At 32.9% G+C, this 20828-nt stretch overlaps 1 protein-coding gene and 1 long non-coding RNA gene across 9 annotated transcripts in view; one reads left to right on the top strand and one right to left on the bottom strand.

Moving 5' to 3' along the window:
• Positions 1-10450: 10450 nt before the first annotated feature.
• LOC105318195 (tubulin polyglutamylase TTLL5) overlaps positions 10451-20828 on the bottom strand; it is a 35350-nt gene continuing 24972 nt past the window's right edge. For 2 of the 8 annotated variants that reach the window (XM_066086542.1, XM_066086550.1), the window contains 11 exons: positions 19930-20105; positions 19716-19830; positions 19448-19594; positions 18970-19106; positions 18383-18747; positions 17581-17769; positions 17269-17304; positions 16989-17042; positions 16436-16525; positions 14822-15662; positions 13102-13228 (listed from right to left, as the gene is read on the bottom strand). In XM_066086542.1, the coding sequence (XP_065942614.1) occupies positions 13123-13228; positions 14822-15662; positions 16436-16525; positions 16989-17042; positions 17269-17304; positions 17581-17769; positions 18383-18747; positions 18970-19106; positions 19448-19594; positions 19716-19830; positions 19930-20105 (2256 nt within the window). In that variant the 3' untranslated portion in view covers positions 13102-13122. Of the gene's footprint in view, positions 12329-13101; positions 13294-13782; positions 13831-14070; positions 14101-14821; positions 15663-16435; positions 16526-16988; positions 17043-17268; positions 17305-17580; positions 17770-18382; positions 18748-18969; positions 19107-19447; positions 19595-19715; positions 19831-19929; positions 20106-20828 lie in introns of those variants that run through there. The other 6 variants (XM_066086543.1, XM_066086546.1, XM_066086548.1 and 3 more) reach the window with 6 other exon arrangements.
• On the top strand, positions 13264-17666 carry LOC136275998 (uncharacterized). Its single transcript, XR_010714488.1, has 3 exons — positions 13264-13393; positions 17211-17330; positions 17529-17666. It is a non-coding gene; the product is annotated as an uncharacterized lncRNA (long non-coding RNA).

Raw genomic sequence — 20828 nt, 5'->3', positions numbered from 1 at the left:
ATGTCTCACCGGAGGTAGAATTTTTTTTGTTTTTTTTTTACCATGTATAGATAACTTTTTTTTATTTCTACAGCTTAAATGTTACTTTCATGCTATGAAAACAAAATATTTTTAAAAAATCAACATTGAGTGTACTTCCTGTGACGACCGGAAGTTACGCCGGATAAAACAAAATATTGTTAACACATGTACAAACATAGGTCTATCATCCCACAAAATTTGGTTGTTCAAGTCGTCACTGTTTTTGAGATCTCGTCGAAATAAGGTTTTCTGTCTGGGGACAGGAAATGGACAAACGGAAGTGCTAAATGTAAATCGTATTAAACATTTTTTGTATTCTTGCCTTATGCACATTATTGTTCATCGAGCTAACTACAAATATCAAAGGAATAAGGTTAAACTGATAAACAGCTTGATTTGTTTGAATATATATCTATACCATAGCAATTTAATCCTCTTGCAGAGTCAGAGTCATTCACCCCACGACCGACGATTGTTCATTTAAGGAAACCCTAATTTCGTCTTCAGTCATACTTCATAATGTTTTGACATTTATGCTCTCTATAAATGCTAAAAGGTCTTTGATTGTTGTAGAAAATCGCTGCAACTACATCCTCTTAATTTATGGTTTCCACAAGGCATGCATTGCAAGAATTATAGAACACCTGCTATCAAGAAGTAGGCCCTATTTCCTGTATGTAATGTTGAAACGCATCACTTATTATACTGTCTACCCAACTGAACTATTTTAATTTATTGCCACATTTCTGTTATATTTAAAGTTCGATGAATGACCTCTAACACAATTCATCATTTAATTTTACTGTGTTTTACCGTGGTGTTTCACTAATTCGATCTTAGTTCTATTCAGTTAGAACAGAAGAATAAATGTTCAGTGATCTTTTAATTTAATTTCAAGATATGACATTTGTATTAATGCTCGCTCATAAATTTTTGTAAAAGCAGAAAAGAATACCGAGTATTAATTTTTTTTGTCAAACGCAAAACATTCAAGTATTCGAATATCAAGAATTTTAATTTTAATTAACTATGAATAGAATGAAATGAATCAAAGAAATATTTATGAAAGAATTAAAAAAAAAAACATTGGAAAAATGTTTTATAGATCTGTTTTATGGAGAAATATGTACATTTTTTAAATAATCCGGAAACACATTAAAAGCAGGTTTAATTTAAATAAACTCCAAATTTAAAACCACATAAACACTATCGTCAAATACAAATTAATCACATCTGGTCTCCTCATAAATAAATCATTCTACAAAAGTACAAATTACAAACGTCAACATGAAAGTAATTATTATTTCTGATTTACATAGTTATAAGGAGATAAAAGTTTTAAAACTTCATTTTTTATGATTTCCATTACATTATTATCAAGGACAACATTCAGAAAAGAAACACTACATGATATTATAAATCATGATCTGTCAAGACGTCCAATAACTCTAGAACAAGGATTAGTTTTATGGAATCAAAATGTTTCAATTTCTTTGTATAACCGCCCTGATAAAAGTGATGTCTAATGTTTATGCTATATTTTTAGAGTTTACCTGAGTCACCAGTTTTTTTTAGTATGTCATCGTAATGTCTTTCCTTAAAGCTTGGCCGTTACTTTTAGATAAATTCGGCTTCTACAACTAGGTCTGTTTCGACTAATTTGGAGTGTACACAACAAGAAAAGGGTATGCTAAGGCTATGCATGTTCCCCCTTTCTTTACTGAATTATATTTATCTAATCTTCAAAATATTCCAATCGACTGCTGTACATCCGATTGATAAAAGAATTATGGTAATATTAACAAATACCCGGTATTGCCTCCACCAAAGTTTGGTGGGGCTGGAATTATCATTCAAAGAAACTCTATACAGTAATTTTAAACATGTGTTCTTATACAGGTCATCTAGTATACAATGTAGGCACACGTTAATGAAAGGTTACCTGTACACAAATTGTAATTTCCTGTCCCAGAGATCAAGGATTGTCTTAGAAAAAGGATGTTTTGTTTTCTATCATTTCGTCAATGTTCGTTGAGTGCCCATTTTCGTGGATTACGTTGATGGCTTCATGCACAAAAATGTGCACTGGAGTTCAAAATTTACATATTCTAACTACATATTTTATTGATAGGTTTCATAGGCCATGATTTTTTTCTTTAAACTCTGCTCTTCGCTCAGTCAATGAAAATCGATGCGCGCGAACATCAATAATACCGCAATACCTACTAAATATTTGCTTAAATTACTTTAATCCTTTTATTTCTAAAAAGCACGTTCGTAACTAAGGTCACAATCAGGATATGTAGGGATGTCTCTAAATAAAATTGGGTTTTGAAATCCAGCTCTGGTTATAAAGTGATACATATATACCTATATAAACACCTTGAATTATTCACTTTGTTCGTTTTACTTGAATATACTTCTCTTTGGATTACCTTTTACCCCTTTCCCATTCATTGCTCGTTCTGCAATTTCGTTAAATAATTTGAAATTTTGGCCACATAAGCTTTTTATATTTTTTTTAAAAGCCAAGACATAAAGCGTCAAAGTTTTACAATATAAAATAAACAAAAGAAGTTTTTTTTTTTTTTTTTTTTTTTTTAGAAATTGTGGAAACAGATTGGGCGTCTTACAATGAAGGGTATTTTATGATAAGCAATTCATCAAATTATGATGTAACCATCGATTGCTGCTTACGCTAAACAATAATTACCTTATGCATGATTAAACAATGCACTTTGTTATTATCTAACCCCCTAACATCAGATGGAAGTTACGTCAGTGGTAATTTGTTCGAAGAAATTCCTTTGAGCTTCTTAGTGTTTTATTAATAATCGTGATAGTCTTTTTGTGGATTGATTGGGTGATAAACTTTTTTTTAAACACGAGAAAATTACTTTTTAAAATTAAATTTGTTTACCAAATCTTAACGTTTAACTAATGTTGACAATCAATTCTTTTCAACTTTTGTATAGAAATGGAAAATTGTAACGTGTGTTCTGCTACATTTACAAGATTTCTAAAAAAAACTTTCATTTTCCGATTTCATGCTCTTTATTCATCTACATGCGCCCTAATATTTCCAAGATTTTTTACCCAGATATTTTAAAAGGAAGAAAAATCTTGTCCAGCTAAACAAGCTCCAAACAAGCATGCATACTTTTACCCTCCATTTCATTTCTCGCCAACCCAAGCCTATAATTGCCAACGTTCTCGATACGAAAGTCTTTTCCTACATCAACCCGATTAAGAAATATCAAGCAGCACAAGAGCTGACGCCTAATTACTGCTTCCATATACACCCCGCAAATACACTGACCATTTCTCGGGCTGCTGAGAGATTACACCGCTAATCATCACTCCGGAGATACGATGTCCTTTTCAAGTCCTCTCTACTTCTGAAATCGGTAATTACTATCAATCTCGCGATTTAACGGATGCCCGCGCGAGAAAAACGTTATTTGTGCTACGCGGTGAATAGCGCCCCATATGTTTAAGTGTAAATTTCTACACGGAAAGTGGTTGCGTTACTTAAATTAAGATGATTTGAGATGAAAGTATGGCATTAAAGCTTGAGGGACGCTTCTCACTAACGATAATGAGGGATTAGAATAAAAAGGTGCAAGAAAGGATCCCCGATACTTCACTGATATAAAAGGAATCCAAATAAATGCGGGAAATCAACCGTGTGTTTTGTTTAAGGAGATTTTCCCCTATTTCTTAGACTGTTCTTATGAAGTTCTATATTTACATTATAAGCCTGCTGTTATTAATGTTTTAATAAGGTTATATATCACCATGACAGAAAATCTGAAAAGGTCTTATCGAAGAAACCAAATAAACACCCATTACAGACTCGTCATTCAAATGAAAAGACGTGTCAATTTTTTTTCGTAAATAAAAATATGATAAGCAGATCTCATTGAATATACAATTTCTTATCATTGAGTATATGTGCAAATCAAAGGCATTGATCATAAAATTAGACAGAAGCATGCTTTTGCTGGCTTACAAAGGTATGTTTATAAGAACTATCTATTTAAAGATGAACAAAAAGTGGATAAGAAAATCATTATTTTGAAAAATGCATAACACGCTTTAAAAAAAATTATTTCATTTTGCCAAATTTTATTCATGTGTGTTATTTAAATTTGTACTCAGATTAAATACTTTGCCAGTGTTTCTCGAAATGCGTGTAGCTTAAGTCAAAGTCAACTCAGTCGCATTTAAAATGGGTTTCAACGTTTGTTGTAAGTTATTCTTGGGAAAACGCACTTAAAAATGTGTATAAATCACAAATATTGGGCACCGTGATTAGTTGATGAACTGTAAACAATTATTGTATTTCTTTTTAAAAACTGATAAATTGATCTACGAAATGTCGTCATTATAAATGGGCAGAGGAAAACTAAAGGTTCATTCTAATCACCATCGTATCATTCAAGTTGATTTGGTGAAGAAATTCCGTTCCTAAACTTATCATGTATATTTTCATAATATTTCAGCAAGTGTGTGTAAACGTAAACACCATGTAAAGGGACAGCCTTTGCTGATATTGAAAACATCATATTAAAAAGGGATTACCAAACAAATGTTTCTACAGTGTTATGATAAAAAAATTGAAAGTATTTATTGCTAAATTTAAAACCAGTACTAGTAAAACCAGCCTACATTCAGTCTGAGAGTTATAGATACAGGCATTTGGGCATTATCACCTAAAATGAGCTTTTAATTTTCAACAAATCTAAGTATCAGAGGAGGTACTTTTCTTCCATTAATCTTCTACATATCAAAATGTGTTTGAAATACATAATTACTGTATATACTCAAAGCCATCATGTTGATCATAAGATAATAAAACTTACGTCATTTAAATATAAGCCAATCAGAGCCCCCCAAAACCCCACATATTTGCAAATGTTCATATTAGCTTAATTGTAACACCTTGAGCACACAATTCATATTAAATATAAAACAGCATTAAACATCTTTTATAATCAACTTTTTACGTGTATATACGGCGGCGTGGAAGGGCCAGATGAAAAAATAAAAAATTCTTATTTGTTCGGACAAATAAGTTATTTGTTCGGACGAATTACGATTTGTTCGGACGAATTACGATTTGTTCGGACGAATTAGGATTTGTTCGGACAAATAAGTTATTTGTTCGGACGAATTAGGATTTGTTCGGACGAATTACATTTTTGTTCGGACAAATAATTTATTTGTTCGGACAAATAATTTATTTGTTCGGACAAATAAGTGATTTGTTCGGACGAATTACGATTTGTTCGGACGAATTACGATTTGTTCGGACGAATAAGTTATTTGTTCGGACGAATTAGGATTTGTTCGGACGAATTACACATTTGTTCGGACAAATAATTTATTTGTTCGGACAAATAAGTTATTTGTTCGGACGAATTAGGATTTGTTCAGACGAATTACGATTTGTTCGGACGAATAAGTTATTTGTTCGGACGAATTACGATTTGTTCGGACGAATTAGATATTTGTTCGGACAAATTAGGATTTGTTCGGACGAATTAGGATGTCATAATCATGGATACATAAATGTGAAAAGTCTAATCAGTTTACATGAACATGCGCGGATCCAGAAAAATTTACCGGGGTAGTGGTGGTGGTGGTGGTGGGGGGGGGGGGGGGTCTGATAGATAGTTTTGTTTGTGGGGTGGGGGGGGGGCAAGGCCCCCCGACCACCCCGGCTCTAGATCCGCGTATAGATGAATGCCAACTCTAGTCAGCGCAGGTTTTTTCTTTGCTAACTATAAGTTTTATTTCGCGCAATGCCAGAAGAAATGATTCCAATAGTCATAATTATATGATTCCGCAGTTGGATTTCGATTGTCGATGTTTATATTGAAAATATAGTCATTCTCCTGTTTACTTGGGACGCTCGTTCATTAACGATTCAACATGCATTATTTAAAATTTCAAACGTTAATTCAAAATATAAAATACTTTTCAAAAAATCTTATAAATTCAGAAAATAAAACTATTATAAAAGCTCATTTTAAGCAACAATTGGAGTTAGTTCATTCTTGAATCTTATCAAAGAAAAGCTAAATATGCCAATATATGTCGATAAAAAAGTGTTCAAATGAAGCTATGGTTGTCTCTAGAAAAAATCTTAGTTACGCTGAAAAGTCTTTAGGAGATATTCATAAACGTTATCTTGAAAATCATTTTCGATAGAAAATGCCTTCATCAGTTGGGTATCAATGTCAAAAACAACTTTACACATATTGAAAAATGAAATATTTGCAAATAGGTTTCTGAAGATAGGTCTATATTTGGTAATCAGGCGCTTCTCTGCCATACGGTACTACAAAATAGAAATTATGTGCATCATGACCATTAAAATTATGCACGAGACAGTAGTACTACTAGTATTAATGATACGTCATTGCAGTGTTGCAGTATCCCCATATGTCCGTCATCCATAGGTATGTTGTTTATCAACATCTCATTAATGATATTTCATATATTCTAGATTATCTAGAGTACGGTGCTTATCAAACATAAAATGTTCAATTTTAAGATTTGAATCATTTGAAACATATAATTGTAAAAAAAACTATAACTAATTCAATTAGGGATTCCGATGAATAAAACGTGGATTATTATGACAGATGACCTTAATCTTTAAAACACAATTTTGTAGACTTATCTGCTGATTTACAATACCTTACTTTAAAAATATCTTAGAAACTTTCTTTACTCGGAATCTATACAACACAACTATCAAATACTTGAGAGAACTAAGGAAAAATGACGAATTGAAGACGATTTCAGTAGACATATCAATGCATGAAATGGTAAATATGTGTAGGTCAATATGGCATATCAAACGCTGCAAAATTTGATATTTTTCATTGGTATTATTTTTACGTATTCAATAGTTTTGCATTTATATTCTATAATTACAATTTTTATTGTATAATTTTTCATTTCTATTGCATGATTTTCTTTTGTATTGTATACATTTCATTTTTATTGTATAATTCTACATTTATATTGAATATTTTCATTCGTATGGTCAAATGTTTGTTTGTATTATACAATCTCCATTTGTATTGTATAATGTTTTATTTGTATGGTTTCTCAGAGATTGTTTATAACTTGAAGAAATACCTCACCAAATACAATCTAAAGCTCAAAGTTCAATGTTTATAACTTGGCGGGGCAAAAACCCAATAGCATCGGTAGCATCTGAGGTTCAGCCTTTGATGATTTACTTTCGTTTGTATTCATAGTATTCTACTTAAAATCGAAAATAAATTCAATATGATACTTCTAAATAACAATTTTGTCAAAAGCATTCGTTTTCAGTACTACCCGTACTTTTCCACACTTTTTAACATGGTGGTGAGGGAGATGGTCAATGAATAGATTTTTCCTAAACATTGCCAGTAAGCACAATCTGAATTGAAAGTCGATAACATTGTTCCGAAGCAAGCAGAATGAAGAATTTGGAGTGGCCCTTGTTCCGCGCATGCATGCACTTCCTTCAAGGCTATTGGTTTAGAAAAGAAATATGAATTGAATATGAATAAAATTATACAGTTAAACTTCGATATCTCGAACACTGATATCTTGAATACAATGGATATGTCGATGTGATTTGTAAGTCCCAACCACTTATTTTTTTAAATATTTTACCCTTGATATCTGGAATACTCGGATATCTCGATGGTTTTTAACAGTCCCATTTAGTTCTAGATTACGAGGTTTGACAAAGTGTTGCAGTTCCTGTGCTTTTTCCGTGAAGGTTTTGCAGATACAGTTAAATATTTGAAGTAAGAAAAATGATGTCGGTCAGTTGATTCATCTTTGATCTTTCAATATAATGTCTGAAAGTAGGTTCCAAAGATATTTTTATATTATTGTTTTTATGTATGAATATATGAAAATTTTCGGGTGTTTTTTTATATTTCAGAAGAGTTTAATATTTAAGAGTTTTGAGATAACTTCAAGAACGGTTGTTCGGGTGAGTGAAGTGGCCAATGGGTCTCGTTTTTATTTGACTGTATTATATTTAAAACGAAACTTATTGCATTTATCAGCTTTTTTACGTTAAGTTTAAAATACTTAATGGAAATTGATATATTTTTGAGAAAGAACGATGAGGGGTGCCTTTTCTATGTATTTAATTTCAATGATATACACACACTGTCGGACAGTTTGGTTGTCTGTTCCATGTTCCTATAAATGACGGTAGATTATGTTCACCGTTGTTTACAAAAAATATAAACATTAAATCAAACTGTAACTGCATTCTAATTAAAAACAAGGTACATTTCGCAATTGATATATTTTTTTTTCAAAGTGCGTTGACTTTTCTCGAATTTAACGCTCTTCGAATTTTTTTAAAAAGTGCGTTACTTTTCCCAAGTACTTTGACACAGAGATTTATGACTCGGATAAATCAAGAAATAAAAAAAAAGGTTTTTTTACTCATATCTATTCTATTAAACAAAACATCTTTTCTGACTGGAAAGATTTTGCAGTTTTTAAATAAAAGTTTAAAACAAACAACAACATAAGCTGGAATAGAAACAAACTCCATTGTGTTAAAATCTAAACTAGAAGAGATTAAAAACAAATTTCGTCAAAGAAACTTAATTATTCTGCCGCTTGTGGGTTTGATTCGGATGAATACCTAAAAAAAAAACTTTGAGTTCTTAAGCCATGAAAGGTGTTGAATATCGTAAAAAAAAAATATGGCTGTATGACTTATATTTCAATGCAAACTATTTGTACCTTATAACTTTTATGAATTTCTCAGAGGCAATAAGCAAATGCATATAAGAAAAATTATGCATATTTTTTAAACATGCTGAAAAAGTTTTTCGAACTGTCCCCTGTAAATCTTCCACCAAATTATGTCCTTAATCTAGATGTAACATACTTCATATTCCACAATTAGATCCAGGAAGAGAAGCTGTATTTAATGATCTGTTTATTTAAAAAGATAGTTAACCAATTAAATACTACACACACACACAGAGCACATTGGTCAGGATATTTTTATGCACTTCGTGCAGCTTGATTCATTAAGGAAATGCCTCCCATCTCGTGCACTGTTGTGGTAGTGAGTTGATTGAGTCATGTCTTATAAATACACAGTAACATACAAATCCTTCAAACACAATTTCTACCAACTTGCTAGATTTTTTTAAAAATTGAAATTATCACTGTATGAAATGCATACATCTTGGGCACAGATCTGTTTATCAGTCATCTAGCCGAGTTGTAATATCCGTTTATAATCTTCAAAGAATTCATAACATTGACAATCACTTTCAATAAAAACCTTCAAAATTTGCAGAAAATCAACTGAAACATATCACAAAGATATACTATACAGTTATTACAAATTTTCTTTCGGAAACATGTAGCTGTTAGATAAGTAAATATTAACCACATGACCATTAAATTGGCTGGATGTTCTTGGCTGTCAATATCAATGTCCTTCAAACAGAGAGCTCTGCATTGGAAAAAGTTCAAATGTAAAAAGCTCACATATTTTGACTTTTCGTTTACTAAAGTCAAAATATCATATTTAACATTTTAAAGGGACTTGGACACCATTTGACTTAAAATTTTCAAATTTTATATTTCCATGTTTATACTGATAAATATAGAAGTTCTCAATGCTATGTCAAAATTTGAACGTCAAATATCAAAGTTGTCATTTACATACGTGTTGTATTTGTGTAAGTTTCAATCAAATGTATCTTTCTTTTGTTGATACTAGTATATTTATGAAGATATTGAGTTAGATTAAATTGTTTTTTACATTTCATTTTGTCTAAGAAATGGTAAATCTTTACATTACTAATTTGTAAACAACTATAAGACTCGAGCTTTGTTTACATAACAACCAATTCTTACCTCTGTATCTCGCTTGTAACTTGACTTTAACATTCAATATTTTGGTCAATCATTTAAAATTACATTTTAATCAAAATAGTTTCACTTACTTGGAATTTTCAAATTTTACGATATTTGACCAATATAATTGTTTAAAATTATTTAAGAAAGGGAAATTTTTTTTAGAAACGGCGGGATTTGAACTTGACATAGATCTATTCGTAGCTAACCCTCGACGCTTCTAGGTAACAAATTTGGTGGTAAACAATTATATAAAATTATACTTTCTAGTTTATTTCGATAGGAAGTGTGTTACAATATGCAGGTGTCCCATACCACCTTAACATACATCATGAATAGATTCAGCTCAGATTTTTTTTAAATTCAAAATTGACAGTCAAAATTTTTAATATAGAAAAAAAAACCCGAAAGTTCCAAGAATTTATAACGACCTCTCCCATTGAATTTTTAGTTCTTCGAAAACCAAGTAACCCGAACAGTTCAATGATCGTTCTAACAAAATACAAAAAAGTTTCATAGTTTAGTTATTTATTAATAACATTATATACGGAATGTGAAAAGAACATAAACTTTCTTACAACAGAAATAATATGAACTTGGTTTCCATGTAATCAGAATTATCCTTTTGTGAGACCTCTTGTCAATAGATAAGCATACGAGCAGGAAACAGACTTGTCCTCAGCACCAATAGAATCCACTCTCATAATGCAATGGATCCAGAAACACCTCGCAGCGATAAATCACCGAAGGTTCCCAATTTACATACATAACCTGCTATTTCGATACAAATTTATGTTCCTTTAATGTATAATTGACTGTCAACTCAATTAATAAAAGTACAAAATAACTGCCTTAATTAAATTCTCCATTTCAATAATTTAAACATTTAAATTGCCAATGTGACACCCAGTGGGAATGGTCTGGCCTCACAACAAACCAGCCATATTTACCATTCTCATAAACATGAGCATGACAACAAATCGGCAATATCTGACATATTACATTGAGAATCAAAAGAAAACCATTATTGTTTTTTAATATATAAAAAAGGTAAGATGTGTTCCGAAAAATTATAAAGGGACTTGGAATACTTTCTTCTAATAAAAATGTTGGATAAGAATGGAGCATTATCAACATATTTTTTCGATGAAAATTTGTATGATGAGAATATTAAGGACTAGACAACAGTGAAGTCAGCAGGTTTGGTGTCTGAAGCTAATACATCCCGATGCAAAGCAAGAAAGTGGACACAAGATTGTATTTCAGTGGGTACATGCTTCATTATGTCTGTCATAGTCACATTACATGCTATTTAAACGTGACGTAACTAAGCCACAAGTGTACCTGACGGAAATAATGCTAGGATTTAATCAAGGAAATCTTACTTCTGTTGCTAAGGCCGAGTTTTTATCAATCACAAGACCACATAATCACTAATACTGTCATCAATTTCTGAAATGCTGATTCAATAAATAGACACAAATTAAAACAGGCATCGCAATAGCTAAAATTATTTTCATAAAAAAAATGACTAATTAAACAAAACCCTGTTTATTTTTTTTTCAAAGCAGGCAGAATATAAGCAGAATAGACTACTTATTGTGAAATAATCATCAGATAAAAAAAAATAAGTAACAAAAATATATCACAGATACATCCATCATCTGATAAGTAGTACAAACGATTCCATTTGTTTGAAACACTAGCGATACTTCCCACAAAGACATACAGATTTACACTCACAAGGAAAATCTATACTTCAGAATTAGGCCATACTTTTTGTTAAAACTTTTTTTGCCAAAAAGTTACTTTTAAAAAATGGCCTTAATTTACATCAACAATTACGAGATTTAACAGTTTAAGTTTCTTGCTTTACCTGAGAATACTAACACAGAAATACAATGTTTTTGGACACAAAAGAATTACTTTCTGGTATAGGCAGCTTGTTATAAAATCAAATTATAAAATGTACATTTTAAAAAACCCAACAATTTCAAGAAAAAATATGTTAAATCACACATTCTAAGAATCACTCAATAAATAAAATTGATATATAATAAAAGAACAAAATAACTATAAATATGGACGGCATTTAAAAGATATGCTCTATATCTGTATATTTCTTCAATCACTACAAACATATTTTCAATATTCTCACTGATACACACACATTTAATACATTCTCAACACTTGTATACACACATGGGCACAATCCACTCAAATCATGTACAAAAATAGATTTATCCCTACCAAATTCAAAATAAAACAATGTATAAAATATTAAATGTTTTTGGATTCCATTGTTGTGATATATTTGAATCAAACTTATAATCTTATTTCTGGAAGAGTTAACTCCATTATTTGTTCTAGTGGGCGAAGATTCAATACCCTGCAAAGGAAGTTAAACAATTCTTGAATTCAACATTTAGATTTAAAATGTACTATCAAAGAATCTTAAAAATTGCAAAATTATAAAATCTTTATCTTGTTTCCTCAAAATTATAGGTAATCTAAATATACATCTATTTAAGCATCTACTTTTTATGCTTATATGCCAAACAAAATATCATGCAAGCCTCTATTTCATAAACAATCATGCACCAAATGCTTTATCTACTTGTAGCAATATAAAAACCAACATATTAAGTGAAATATTTTACTTTAATTTTACATTTATTCTTTACTTGCATTTCATTATATACTGTGTACAAAAATCTTTTAAAGTTTTAAAATGCATCACAAGGAAATTAGTAATTTTACAAAGGTACATGTAGCAACACACAAAATCTGTAAAATTATGAGATATGCAAGCTTGTGTAATATATATAAATGTGTGTGTCAAATTTACATGTATGTGTCTATTACACTTTGACTGAAAATTTAAAATGTGTGATGGCCTTAAAATGCAAATTTCACAATGTTGTGACTTAGGAAAAATATTCCAATAAACTGTAATAAACTGCAATAAATTGTAAATACAAAATAACTGATTTAAGTAGATTTTTCCTTCCTTCTTTGGCAGCTTTTAAATTGATTTACTTAATGTGGTTGTAATGGTTCTCCTCTATTTTTGATTGTCAGTATAAAGCTTTTAAACTGGACAGCAAAATAACATTACTTATTATCATGATTTAGTTTCCTAAGTCCCTTGAGTTAACTCACCGCGGCTGAGTAAATCATGAGTTACTGAGTGAGTGTACCTTGAGCAGATCGAGTGCGGCCAGTGTGCTGGTCAAACTGCAAGCTGTTGTAGAAATTGAAATTTAAAGAATCATCAGGAACGGCAGACCTGTGTAACAAAATCAAACCACGTGACAGGGTGATAGGACAATGTCAACCCATTACCTACAGGCACTGCAGAGGAGAGAACAGAGCAGTTAGCCTCAGATATCAAAATAGAAATTTTTAAAAATGATGATGTGACAAGAGAGTAGATAACTTCACTACTGACAAGGTAAATAGTGCACGTTTAAAGCTCTGAAAAGAAAGAAATGTTGACTACACAGAATGAGTTTCTGATATGTACAGGATAGTGTTTAGCAGTGTGGATTATTTTTTATTTCAAATAAAAGACCATTTTGCTTGAGATTCATCTCCACACTCCCTAATTTTTTCATTGCTTTTTCCTTCTAGAAGTCATAAATAATTTCTGTAAGCAAGAAATGCAGAATTTTTTTTTAATCTTGGTGGTGCTATACATCAAGCTGTCTCTAAAATTCAAAATGATGTACGTATGATAAATCTTTGACCGTGCTCGTATAAAAGAAATTCTAGCGGCTACACTTCCACACCCAGCGTTACTAAGGATACACGACCAAATCTAGTAAGATACCATGTTCGTACATTACAAGAAGCTGTAAAACTTTGGGACTTCACAGAATCTTTAGTGAGCTAAAACAAAGAGGGATAACTCTAGTTCATAGCAAGGATAAAATCTGATATATTGGGAAGCACACTTTATATATGTAGAATTACAAAACAAACAATCAGGACAATTTCAGAAATTCAACAAAAAACAGGGAGGAAGAGGGGATGTTGAAATTAAGGTATATAATAAATTACATAATGGTACAGGAGTGTCAATCAGGAGTAAAAAACAATGGAAACAAACATTAAACATGATCAACTTACATCTAATATAGATATGGCACTGTGTAACTCCTAAATGCATGATTCAATCATTTATAACTATTCAAACATCATGTCAACAATATCATAGTAAGCAAACACATGCCAGACCAAAAATAATCATCTACATGCATATGATATCAAATCTGTCAAATTGTACCCTGAATAACTGTGTTACAAAAGCTGCACTTCAACACATAGCAAAGAAATGGTCAATATGGATGAAACATTCTAACACTTTAATTCCATTATTTATATTTAAAACTTTCGCCCATTTCACAAAAGTTTTAAAATTTTCAAGTAGTTGAATATCTTTTACTTAACTGGATTTAAAATTTAAATACATAATAATAAAAGTTAACAATATTAATAATGTTTTTGCAAATATTGCTTGCCAATGCACTAACAAAACATGAATCACATGTAAGTGTTCTAGATTAATAGTAGTTTAGCACCTTTTTAAACACAATTTTCTTGCTACTTTAACAGCGTTAAAAATTTTTTGGTATTATCAATGTTAAGTGCTTACTTGGAGTAAAATATACTCTGAATAAATAAAGGGTGACAAACAGAATAGACAGACACATTATGTTTGAGAATCAGCAGCTTAAGGTACCATCTGACAGATTTTCTCCCCCTAAAAGCCCGAGCTTTCTGCTGAGCCAATAGCTATAGCAGCTTTTAAAATCTTTTTTATAAAATTCAGTTGAAAAATTCTCCCGTTACAATAAGCCATATACAACAATCAGCTTACCTTTGGACCCTGTGTGAGCTGGGGGTTTTCCGGGCGTGTGGGGGTTGGGTAGGGGGTTTTGGGGCGTACATCTGTATGGCACTCTCCAGCTCCTGGTCAAGCCTCTGTTGTTGCTGTACAGATTTCTGGACGGCATGAGCTTGTGCAATCATGGCCTGGTGCTTTGCTTTACTCTGCTCCAACATTGCCTTGCTCTGTTGTTTCAAGGCAGCTTGTTGTTGCATTATCTGGAACTGTTTACTTGATTGAGATGCTGTGTGATAGTTGCTAGGCAACACTCCAGTGACCTGATTGTATGCATGTGCAAGGTCATTTTGCCAGGTTGTCCCGTTTGAGTCTTCAATAAAACTATTAAATGTTGCGTTGGCACTTCGTAGATTCACATTTGATTGAACAGGTTTCCTTGACCCTGATGCGGATTTGATCTCCAGCCTTCTGTGTCCTTGACCTGACGGAGGTCTATTTCTGATGTCCTCAGTGATCCCATTAGATGAGCTATATTTGATATTGTCATTTGGCCTCTGTATGTTTTCATCCCTGGTCTGTTCTGGGTACACAGCTGCATTGGTCTGCACTCTTTCTCCTCCTGGAATTATTATCCCTGTCGCCGGCGGTGCCATCTTATTATAACCACTGTTCTTGTTGATGGTGTATGTAGTATCCACCAGCGAAGAACTACTGCCATACTGCGGGGTGTCGCCCTGTCCCATTTGCTGAGACGAAGAACAACGCGAGTCATTGTTTATCATACTTGTCCCATTGTAGGCAGAGTATTGTCTTGCCTGTTGGCGAAGCGCCAATCTCTGTAGAGCATCATGAATGGCCTGATCATTGTATGAATCTAACAGAAAAGAACAAAATTTATCATCAGAATCCAAGTTCCATAACTATTACATACATTCTTTAATCATAAAATAAGCAAACAAAGTTTCTATGTACTTAAAGAGAAAAACAGGAAATTAAAATGAATTGAATTATTTACTCTTAACATTACATAAAACCAAAGTTTAAGAATTTAAATACTTGCCCATAGGCAGCTGTAGCTCCCAGTCTGAAAAAATTTGGATTGACAACCTGGGAGCTACAGTAAAAAGTTGCAATTTGTGCCTCACAAAAAAAATTGCTCATTTTGGACTGACATATTTCCACATCAATTCTGTGAAAAATTAGTTCATATACCATGAAATTCTTCAATTTACTACTGATATTGTCACCTTACTTGCTTCAGACTCTCTCTTAAACACGTTGACCTTGGTAAATGAAGTATGTTTAATTCACATGCAGACCAAGAGTCGCTACATTTTGCGTGTAAAGGAACTGCACCACTTCATTTTTAATATGGGGCTGGTGATGTTGTTTAAAAGAATATCAGAGGCAAGTGAAATAACAAGACCTGTAGTAAAATGTCCAAGAAACTTTTTGGAGTCAAATATTTGTACAGAATTGGTGTAGAAATAAGGTACATGTAAATCAGTCTAAAATTCAAACTGTAGCTCCAAGGTCGTTCATTGGAATTTATGAATACTGGGAGCTACAGACCTGCAACTACCATAGGAGATGTGTTTTTTGTGATAAATTCCAACTGGAATTCTAGGTGTGTAAGCTACTTCTTACCAACAGTGGGGTTAGTTGTAGCATATGGATTGGCTGATGTTGGGCGGTTCATGGCTGACATTGGTCTATTGAAGGGCTTAGCTGCCACACCTGTTGATATATAGTTACAATATACACACTGTACATGTACAGCTCGTCATTCCTTTCTTGACCTGTCCCTATCAATGTTACAATTAGCATTAAATGTATACAATATACATACATGTAGTACATATTGATTAGTAGGATTGAAGGAAAAAAAGAATGTATGATAGATTTATTAAATTACACAGTATTATTAATTGATCTGACAATATTAATAATAATGAAATTTTGTGTAAAACAGTGAAATTCAAGCAAGTGCTAATATAACTGAAAATTTCAAGAAAAGTAATAACAGACAACACCATATATTAACAACATCAGCTGTCAGAGACCCAGTCCCACAAAGAAGTAGATATCTTACAAGCAACATAAGATATTGCAATCACTGGGTCAGTAATGAATGTTAAATTGGGCAAAGTAGAGTGCAATGAAGATATTTTGTCCTGAGGTAACATCTTTTCTTGCCTACCTGACTCAGGTGTACACATGTAGTTTGTAGGCGTAGGTATATGTTTATTATCCACTAGAAACAAAGTTTGGAAATAACATTTCACTTTTATTTTATAACTTTTCTTGTTATGAAAAAAAAATTAATTTGCAAAAGTGTAGTTTGTCAGCTATCTGCCCATGTGAATGTAATGATAAAGGTATGAAGCTCTTTAAAGGCAGGAAAGAAATGTTCTATTTGCAGTTCATTAGAGAACCCATGCAGTAGAAGCTGATATCCTCTGTGACAACAATGTCCCTACCTGGTGGAGGGTCTACAGAGGGTTTTGGAGGTGGGGCTAAATACACAAAGGAAGGGGAAATAGTATGTTGATAAGGAAGCAAACCAATCAATTGTTAAACAAATCTACTTTTAGATTCAATGTTGTTACCAATTAATAGATAAAAAAAACTAGTGAAACTTACAAAAAACATCAATACTATATTCAATCTAACATCAATCTACAATCACTATTATTCATGTATATTGAATTTCAAATTAAATTTAAATGAAACATTTCAGTGGACGCTAACAACAAAATCCTCCAACAATGAGACGAGACTACATGAGTTACCTGTCCTGTTTCCACCAGAGGTCGCTGAGCGGGGTCGATTGGAGGTTAGTTTCTGTGTGTATACCTGCACAGCGTTAGCATATGAAGACTGAGAGGGTGTGTGGTACACGCGTGTGTGTGGAGGCTCACCGGCCTGAGAGGTGGTTCTAGTGGCGGTGGTAGTGGTGGTGGTTAGGCTACTGTCGCTAGCTACAGAGAAAATTTATCAGGTGCCAAGAACTGCTTGTTGTCTATTACATGGTGAACAAAGCTCTGTGTACATTTATCTTACAAGGAACAGCTTCTGAGATTTAAAAGTATTTTTTATATTTTCCTGAATTGGAAACAAAACCAAATTTATGTTATGAAATTCAAACATAATAATCGCTGTTTTTATTACTTGTTTAATAGTGAATTAAGACACAACCAATACCAATGTGTAGACAACAAACATTTGATATATCAGCATACATTTACATTTGTAAGTAGAGCAAAGCTTAAGGGAAAATTTTTATTAAATACATGTATGCTGCTTGGACATGCTTCTATATACGTAATGGATAACGAAATACTAACGGCATGTAAATAATAAAAAGGGTTTGGAAGTAATGCATGACATAATATGATTAGTTACAGCTTTTTTTGGAGGAAAACTAATAAGTTATAAAAAATGAATTAAAAATTAAACACATTACTTTTTACAAGATGATTTAATATCTTAAGACAATTAGCAGAATACTATGATCTACTGAATACATCATGTACAAAACAACTAGCTTAATGCTATATGATATATATTAAAAGCCAACTAAGAATGCCTTACCAAATTTGGGGGGGTCTTCCCAACCGGTGATAGTTTTGGGGGTCACCTCTATTGTTCCCTCCCCTTCCTTTTTCTTGCCCATGTTGGAATCAGAGGCAGACATATTGACGGACCTCCCCACACTCCCTGACCCGGGCCTGTTCTGTAACAAGGAGCTCTGTCTGGAGATTGGGGGTCGGCCACTAGTGGCATTGGGGGGTCTATTAGGGCCTGCAGATGGGGGCCGGGAATGCTGGAAGGTTGAGGTAGGACGCGTTTGACCGTTAGAGTCAGTGACAGAGTTCTTGGGGTGACCCCCCAGGAATATACTGGCTGACTTGTTTATCTTTGTGTAGGTAGTTAGCACTTCCTCCAGTTCTCCCTCACTAAAAAGATAAAGAACTAGTATGACAATGTATGTATAGAGTAATATTCAACAGATATAAATCATGATTATCCTTCTTTGCACCATTTTCATAAACTTGACCATTCATGTTATAAAAATTTCCTGACAGAAATTTTTACAAACTCTTTGCATGATAACTACAGAATTATCTGGCAATAAATGTTCCTCACACACTCTCTATGTATTATTACTGTACAAGTACCTGGCAATGTTGACAAACATGTCAAACTTGTCCTCACAGACCCCCTGGGACTCAGCCTGGGCGGTTGAGGGGTGGACCTCAGCCACCTTACCCTGTTGTCTCTCCTGTTGGCGCTTTAGATTCAACTGCTCAGTTTCCTGGAATCAATAATACCGTTACTTTTACCAAGAATTTTGGCCATTGATATAAGATTTTACCTGGTTTCATAAATGTTTGTTGAATATCAATTTTCATGAATTTTCTTCTTAGTTGATCTATGAAATGATATCGATGACATGTTAATTGAAGTGAAAAATCACATAAAACCAGATATTGTATGGATAGATTCATTAACCTCAAATGAATGTGTCCTTGAAACTGTCATTTTCACTCTATCCACAAGTAACTGATGCCCACAAATATCAATCAAACCACGGTACATATATGTGTAATTACAAGTAGACCACAGAACATGTACAAGAAGAGAGTTACTGCTGACCTTGTTGTAGATATGGACGAAGTCGCCCAGCTGTTTGGCCAGTATCCTCCTGCGGTCCGCCAGGGGGAGCTTTCTGCTGGGGACCACCACCTTAAAGGGCTGTTGGAGATTGACCGCTGCTCGCTTTAGAAACCTCAGCACCAAATCCTGCATTATAAAGAAAACCGTTTTACACTCTTTGTTATAATGTTCAGAAAATTACTGATCACTTCAATCAAAATATTATTGACGAAAAGGAAAAATTCACAAATCTTGAAAATAAAGAGACCATTTGTTCATTAAGAGCATCAGAATCATCCTGATTTGACGGTCCTGCCTCCGATATCAATCGCTGCTGGACTCTGACTAAATACATGGCAAACGCTCCTCTCGCCTGGCATTTACTGAAGAAACAAGACAATAAAAGTAAACAAAACTACAAGACAGTCAATTAAACTCCTAACTTCAGAATCAGACAAACATAACTTCTCACTGCACCATACCTGAGTGTCCTCCCCTTCTGTAAGAGTTCCACCACATTGTACTTGGGTTCGGGGGGAGGGGGTGGGGGCTTGGCAGGTGCGGTCGGTTTTTCCTCTATGGGTGTCTCTACAGTTTTCTGGAGCGGTAGTTTTACCTGCACTCTCTGGGGCTTTGGAGGTTTTTCTTCTTTCGCTTTCTGCAAAAGTTACATAATTTCTAATAACAATTGCTTTTAAAAAAACGTCTTAAAATACCTCAATTATTCAATGTGTTATGTTTTTTTCAAAGATTTGGTTGGAATAAACAGTGGTTAAAGTTACACCACCTAATTAACATACTTGTATTAATTAAATATCATTTAAAAATTCACTTCATACTGGTAATTGACATCGAAATGTTTGAGCGTTCTATATGTTTCAATACCCTATATATATACATTCTTTTGAAATAGAAACAATATGTTGATCAAATTATGAGCTAGCTAGGCATAGACACACAATGGCAACATTAAATGAAAATTACAAGTTCTAATTACAATTTCATTGTGTAAAAATACCAAGAAGTATGTGTTGCGGTGCAAATTATGATCACAGATAGCTAGAAATAGTAAAATATGACTATATGTTATAAAGAAAAGTCAAGCTTTCACAACAGCACACACCGTGGTCTTGGTTGAGGTAAAGCACATTGTGCTGTAGGTTTTTTTTAAGCACATTGTGCTGTAGTGTCTTTTATTAAACACATATAATGTGTGTCTATATTGCTTCAATATCTACTTCTTGAGGTACAGAATGTGTGTACTGCAATAAGAGCGGTAATTCAAAGCTGATGGAGTGATAACAATGAACAAAGGCTCTGGTTTCAAGACACCCAACTTATTTTCTGTATATTGCAGCTAAATGTGAAAGTGTTAGATGGA

Source organism: Magallana gigas, chromosome 6 (assembly GCF_963853765.1).
Source record: "Magallana gigas chromosome 6, xbMagGiga1.1, whole genome shotgun sequence".
Lineage (NCBI taxonomy): Eukaryota > Metazoa > Mollusca > Bivalvia > Ostreida > Ostreidae > Magallana > Magallana gigas.
The sequence above is the reverse complement of the archived record's forward strand: the minus strand, read 5'-3'. Positions and strand labels throughout refer to the sequence as shown.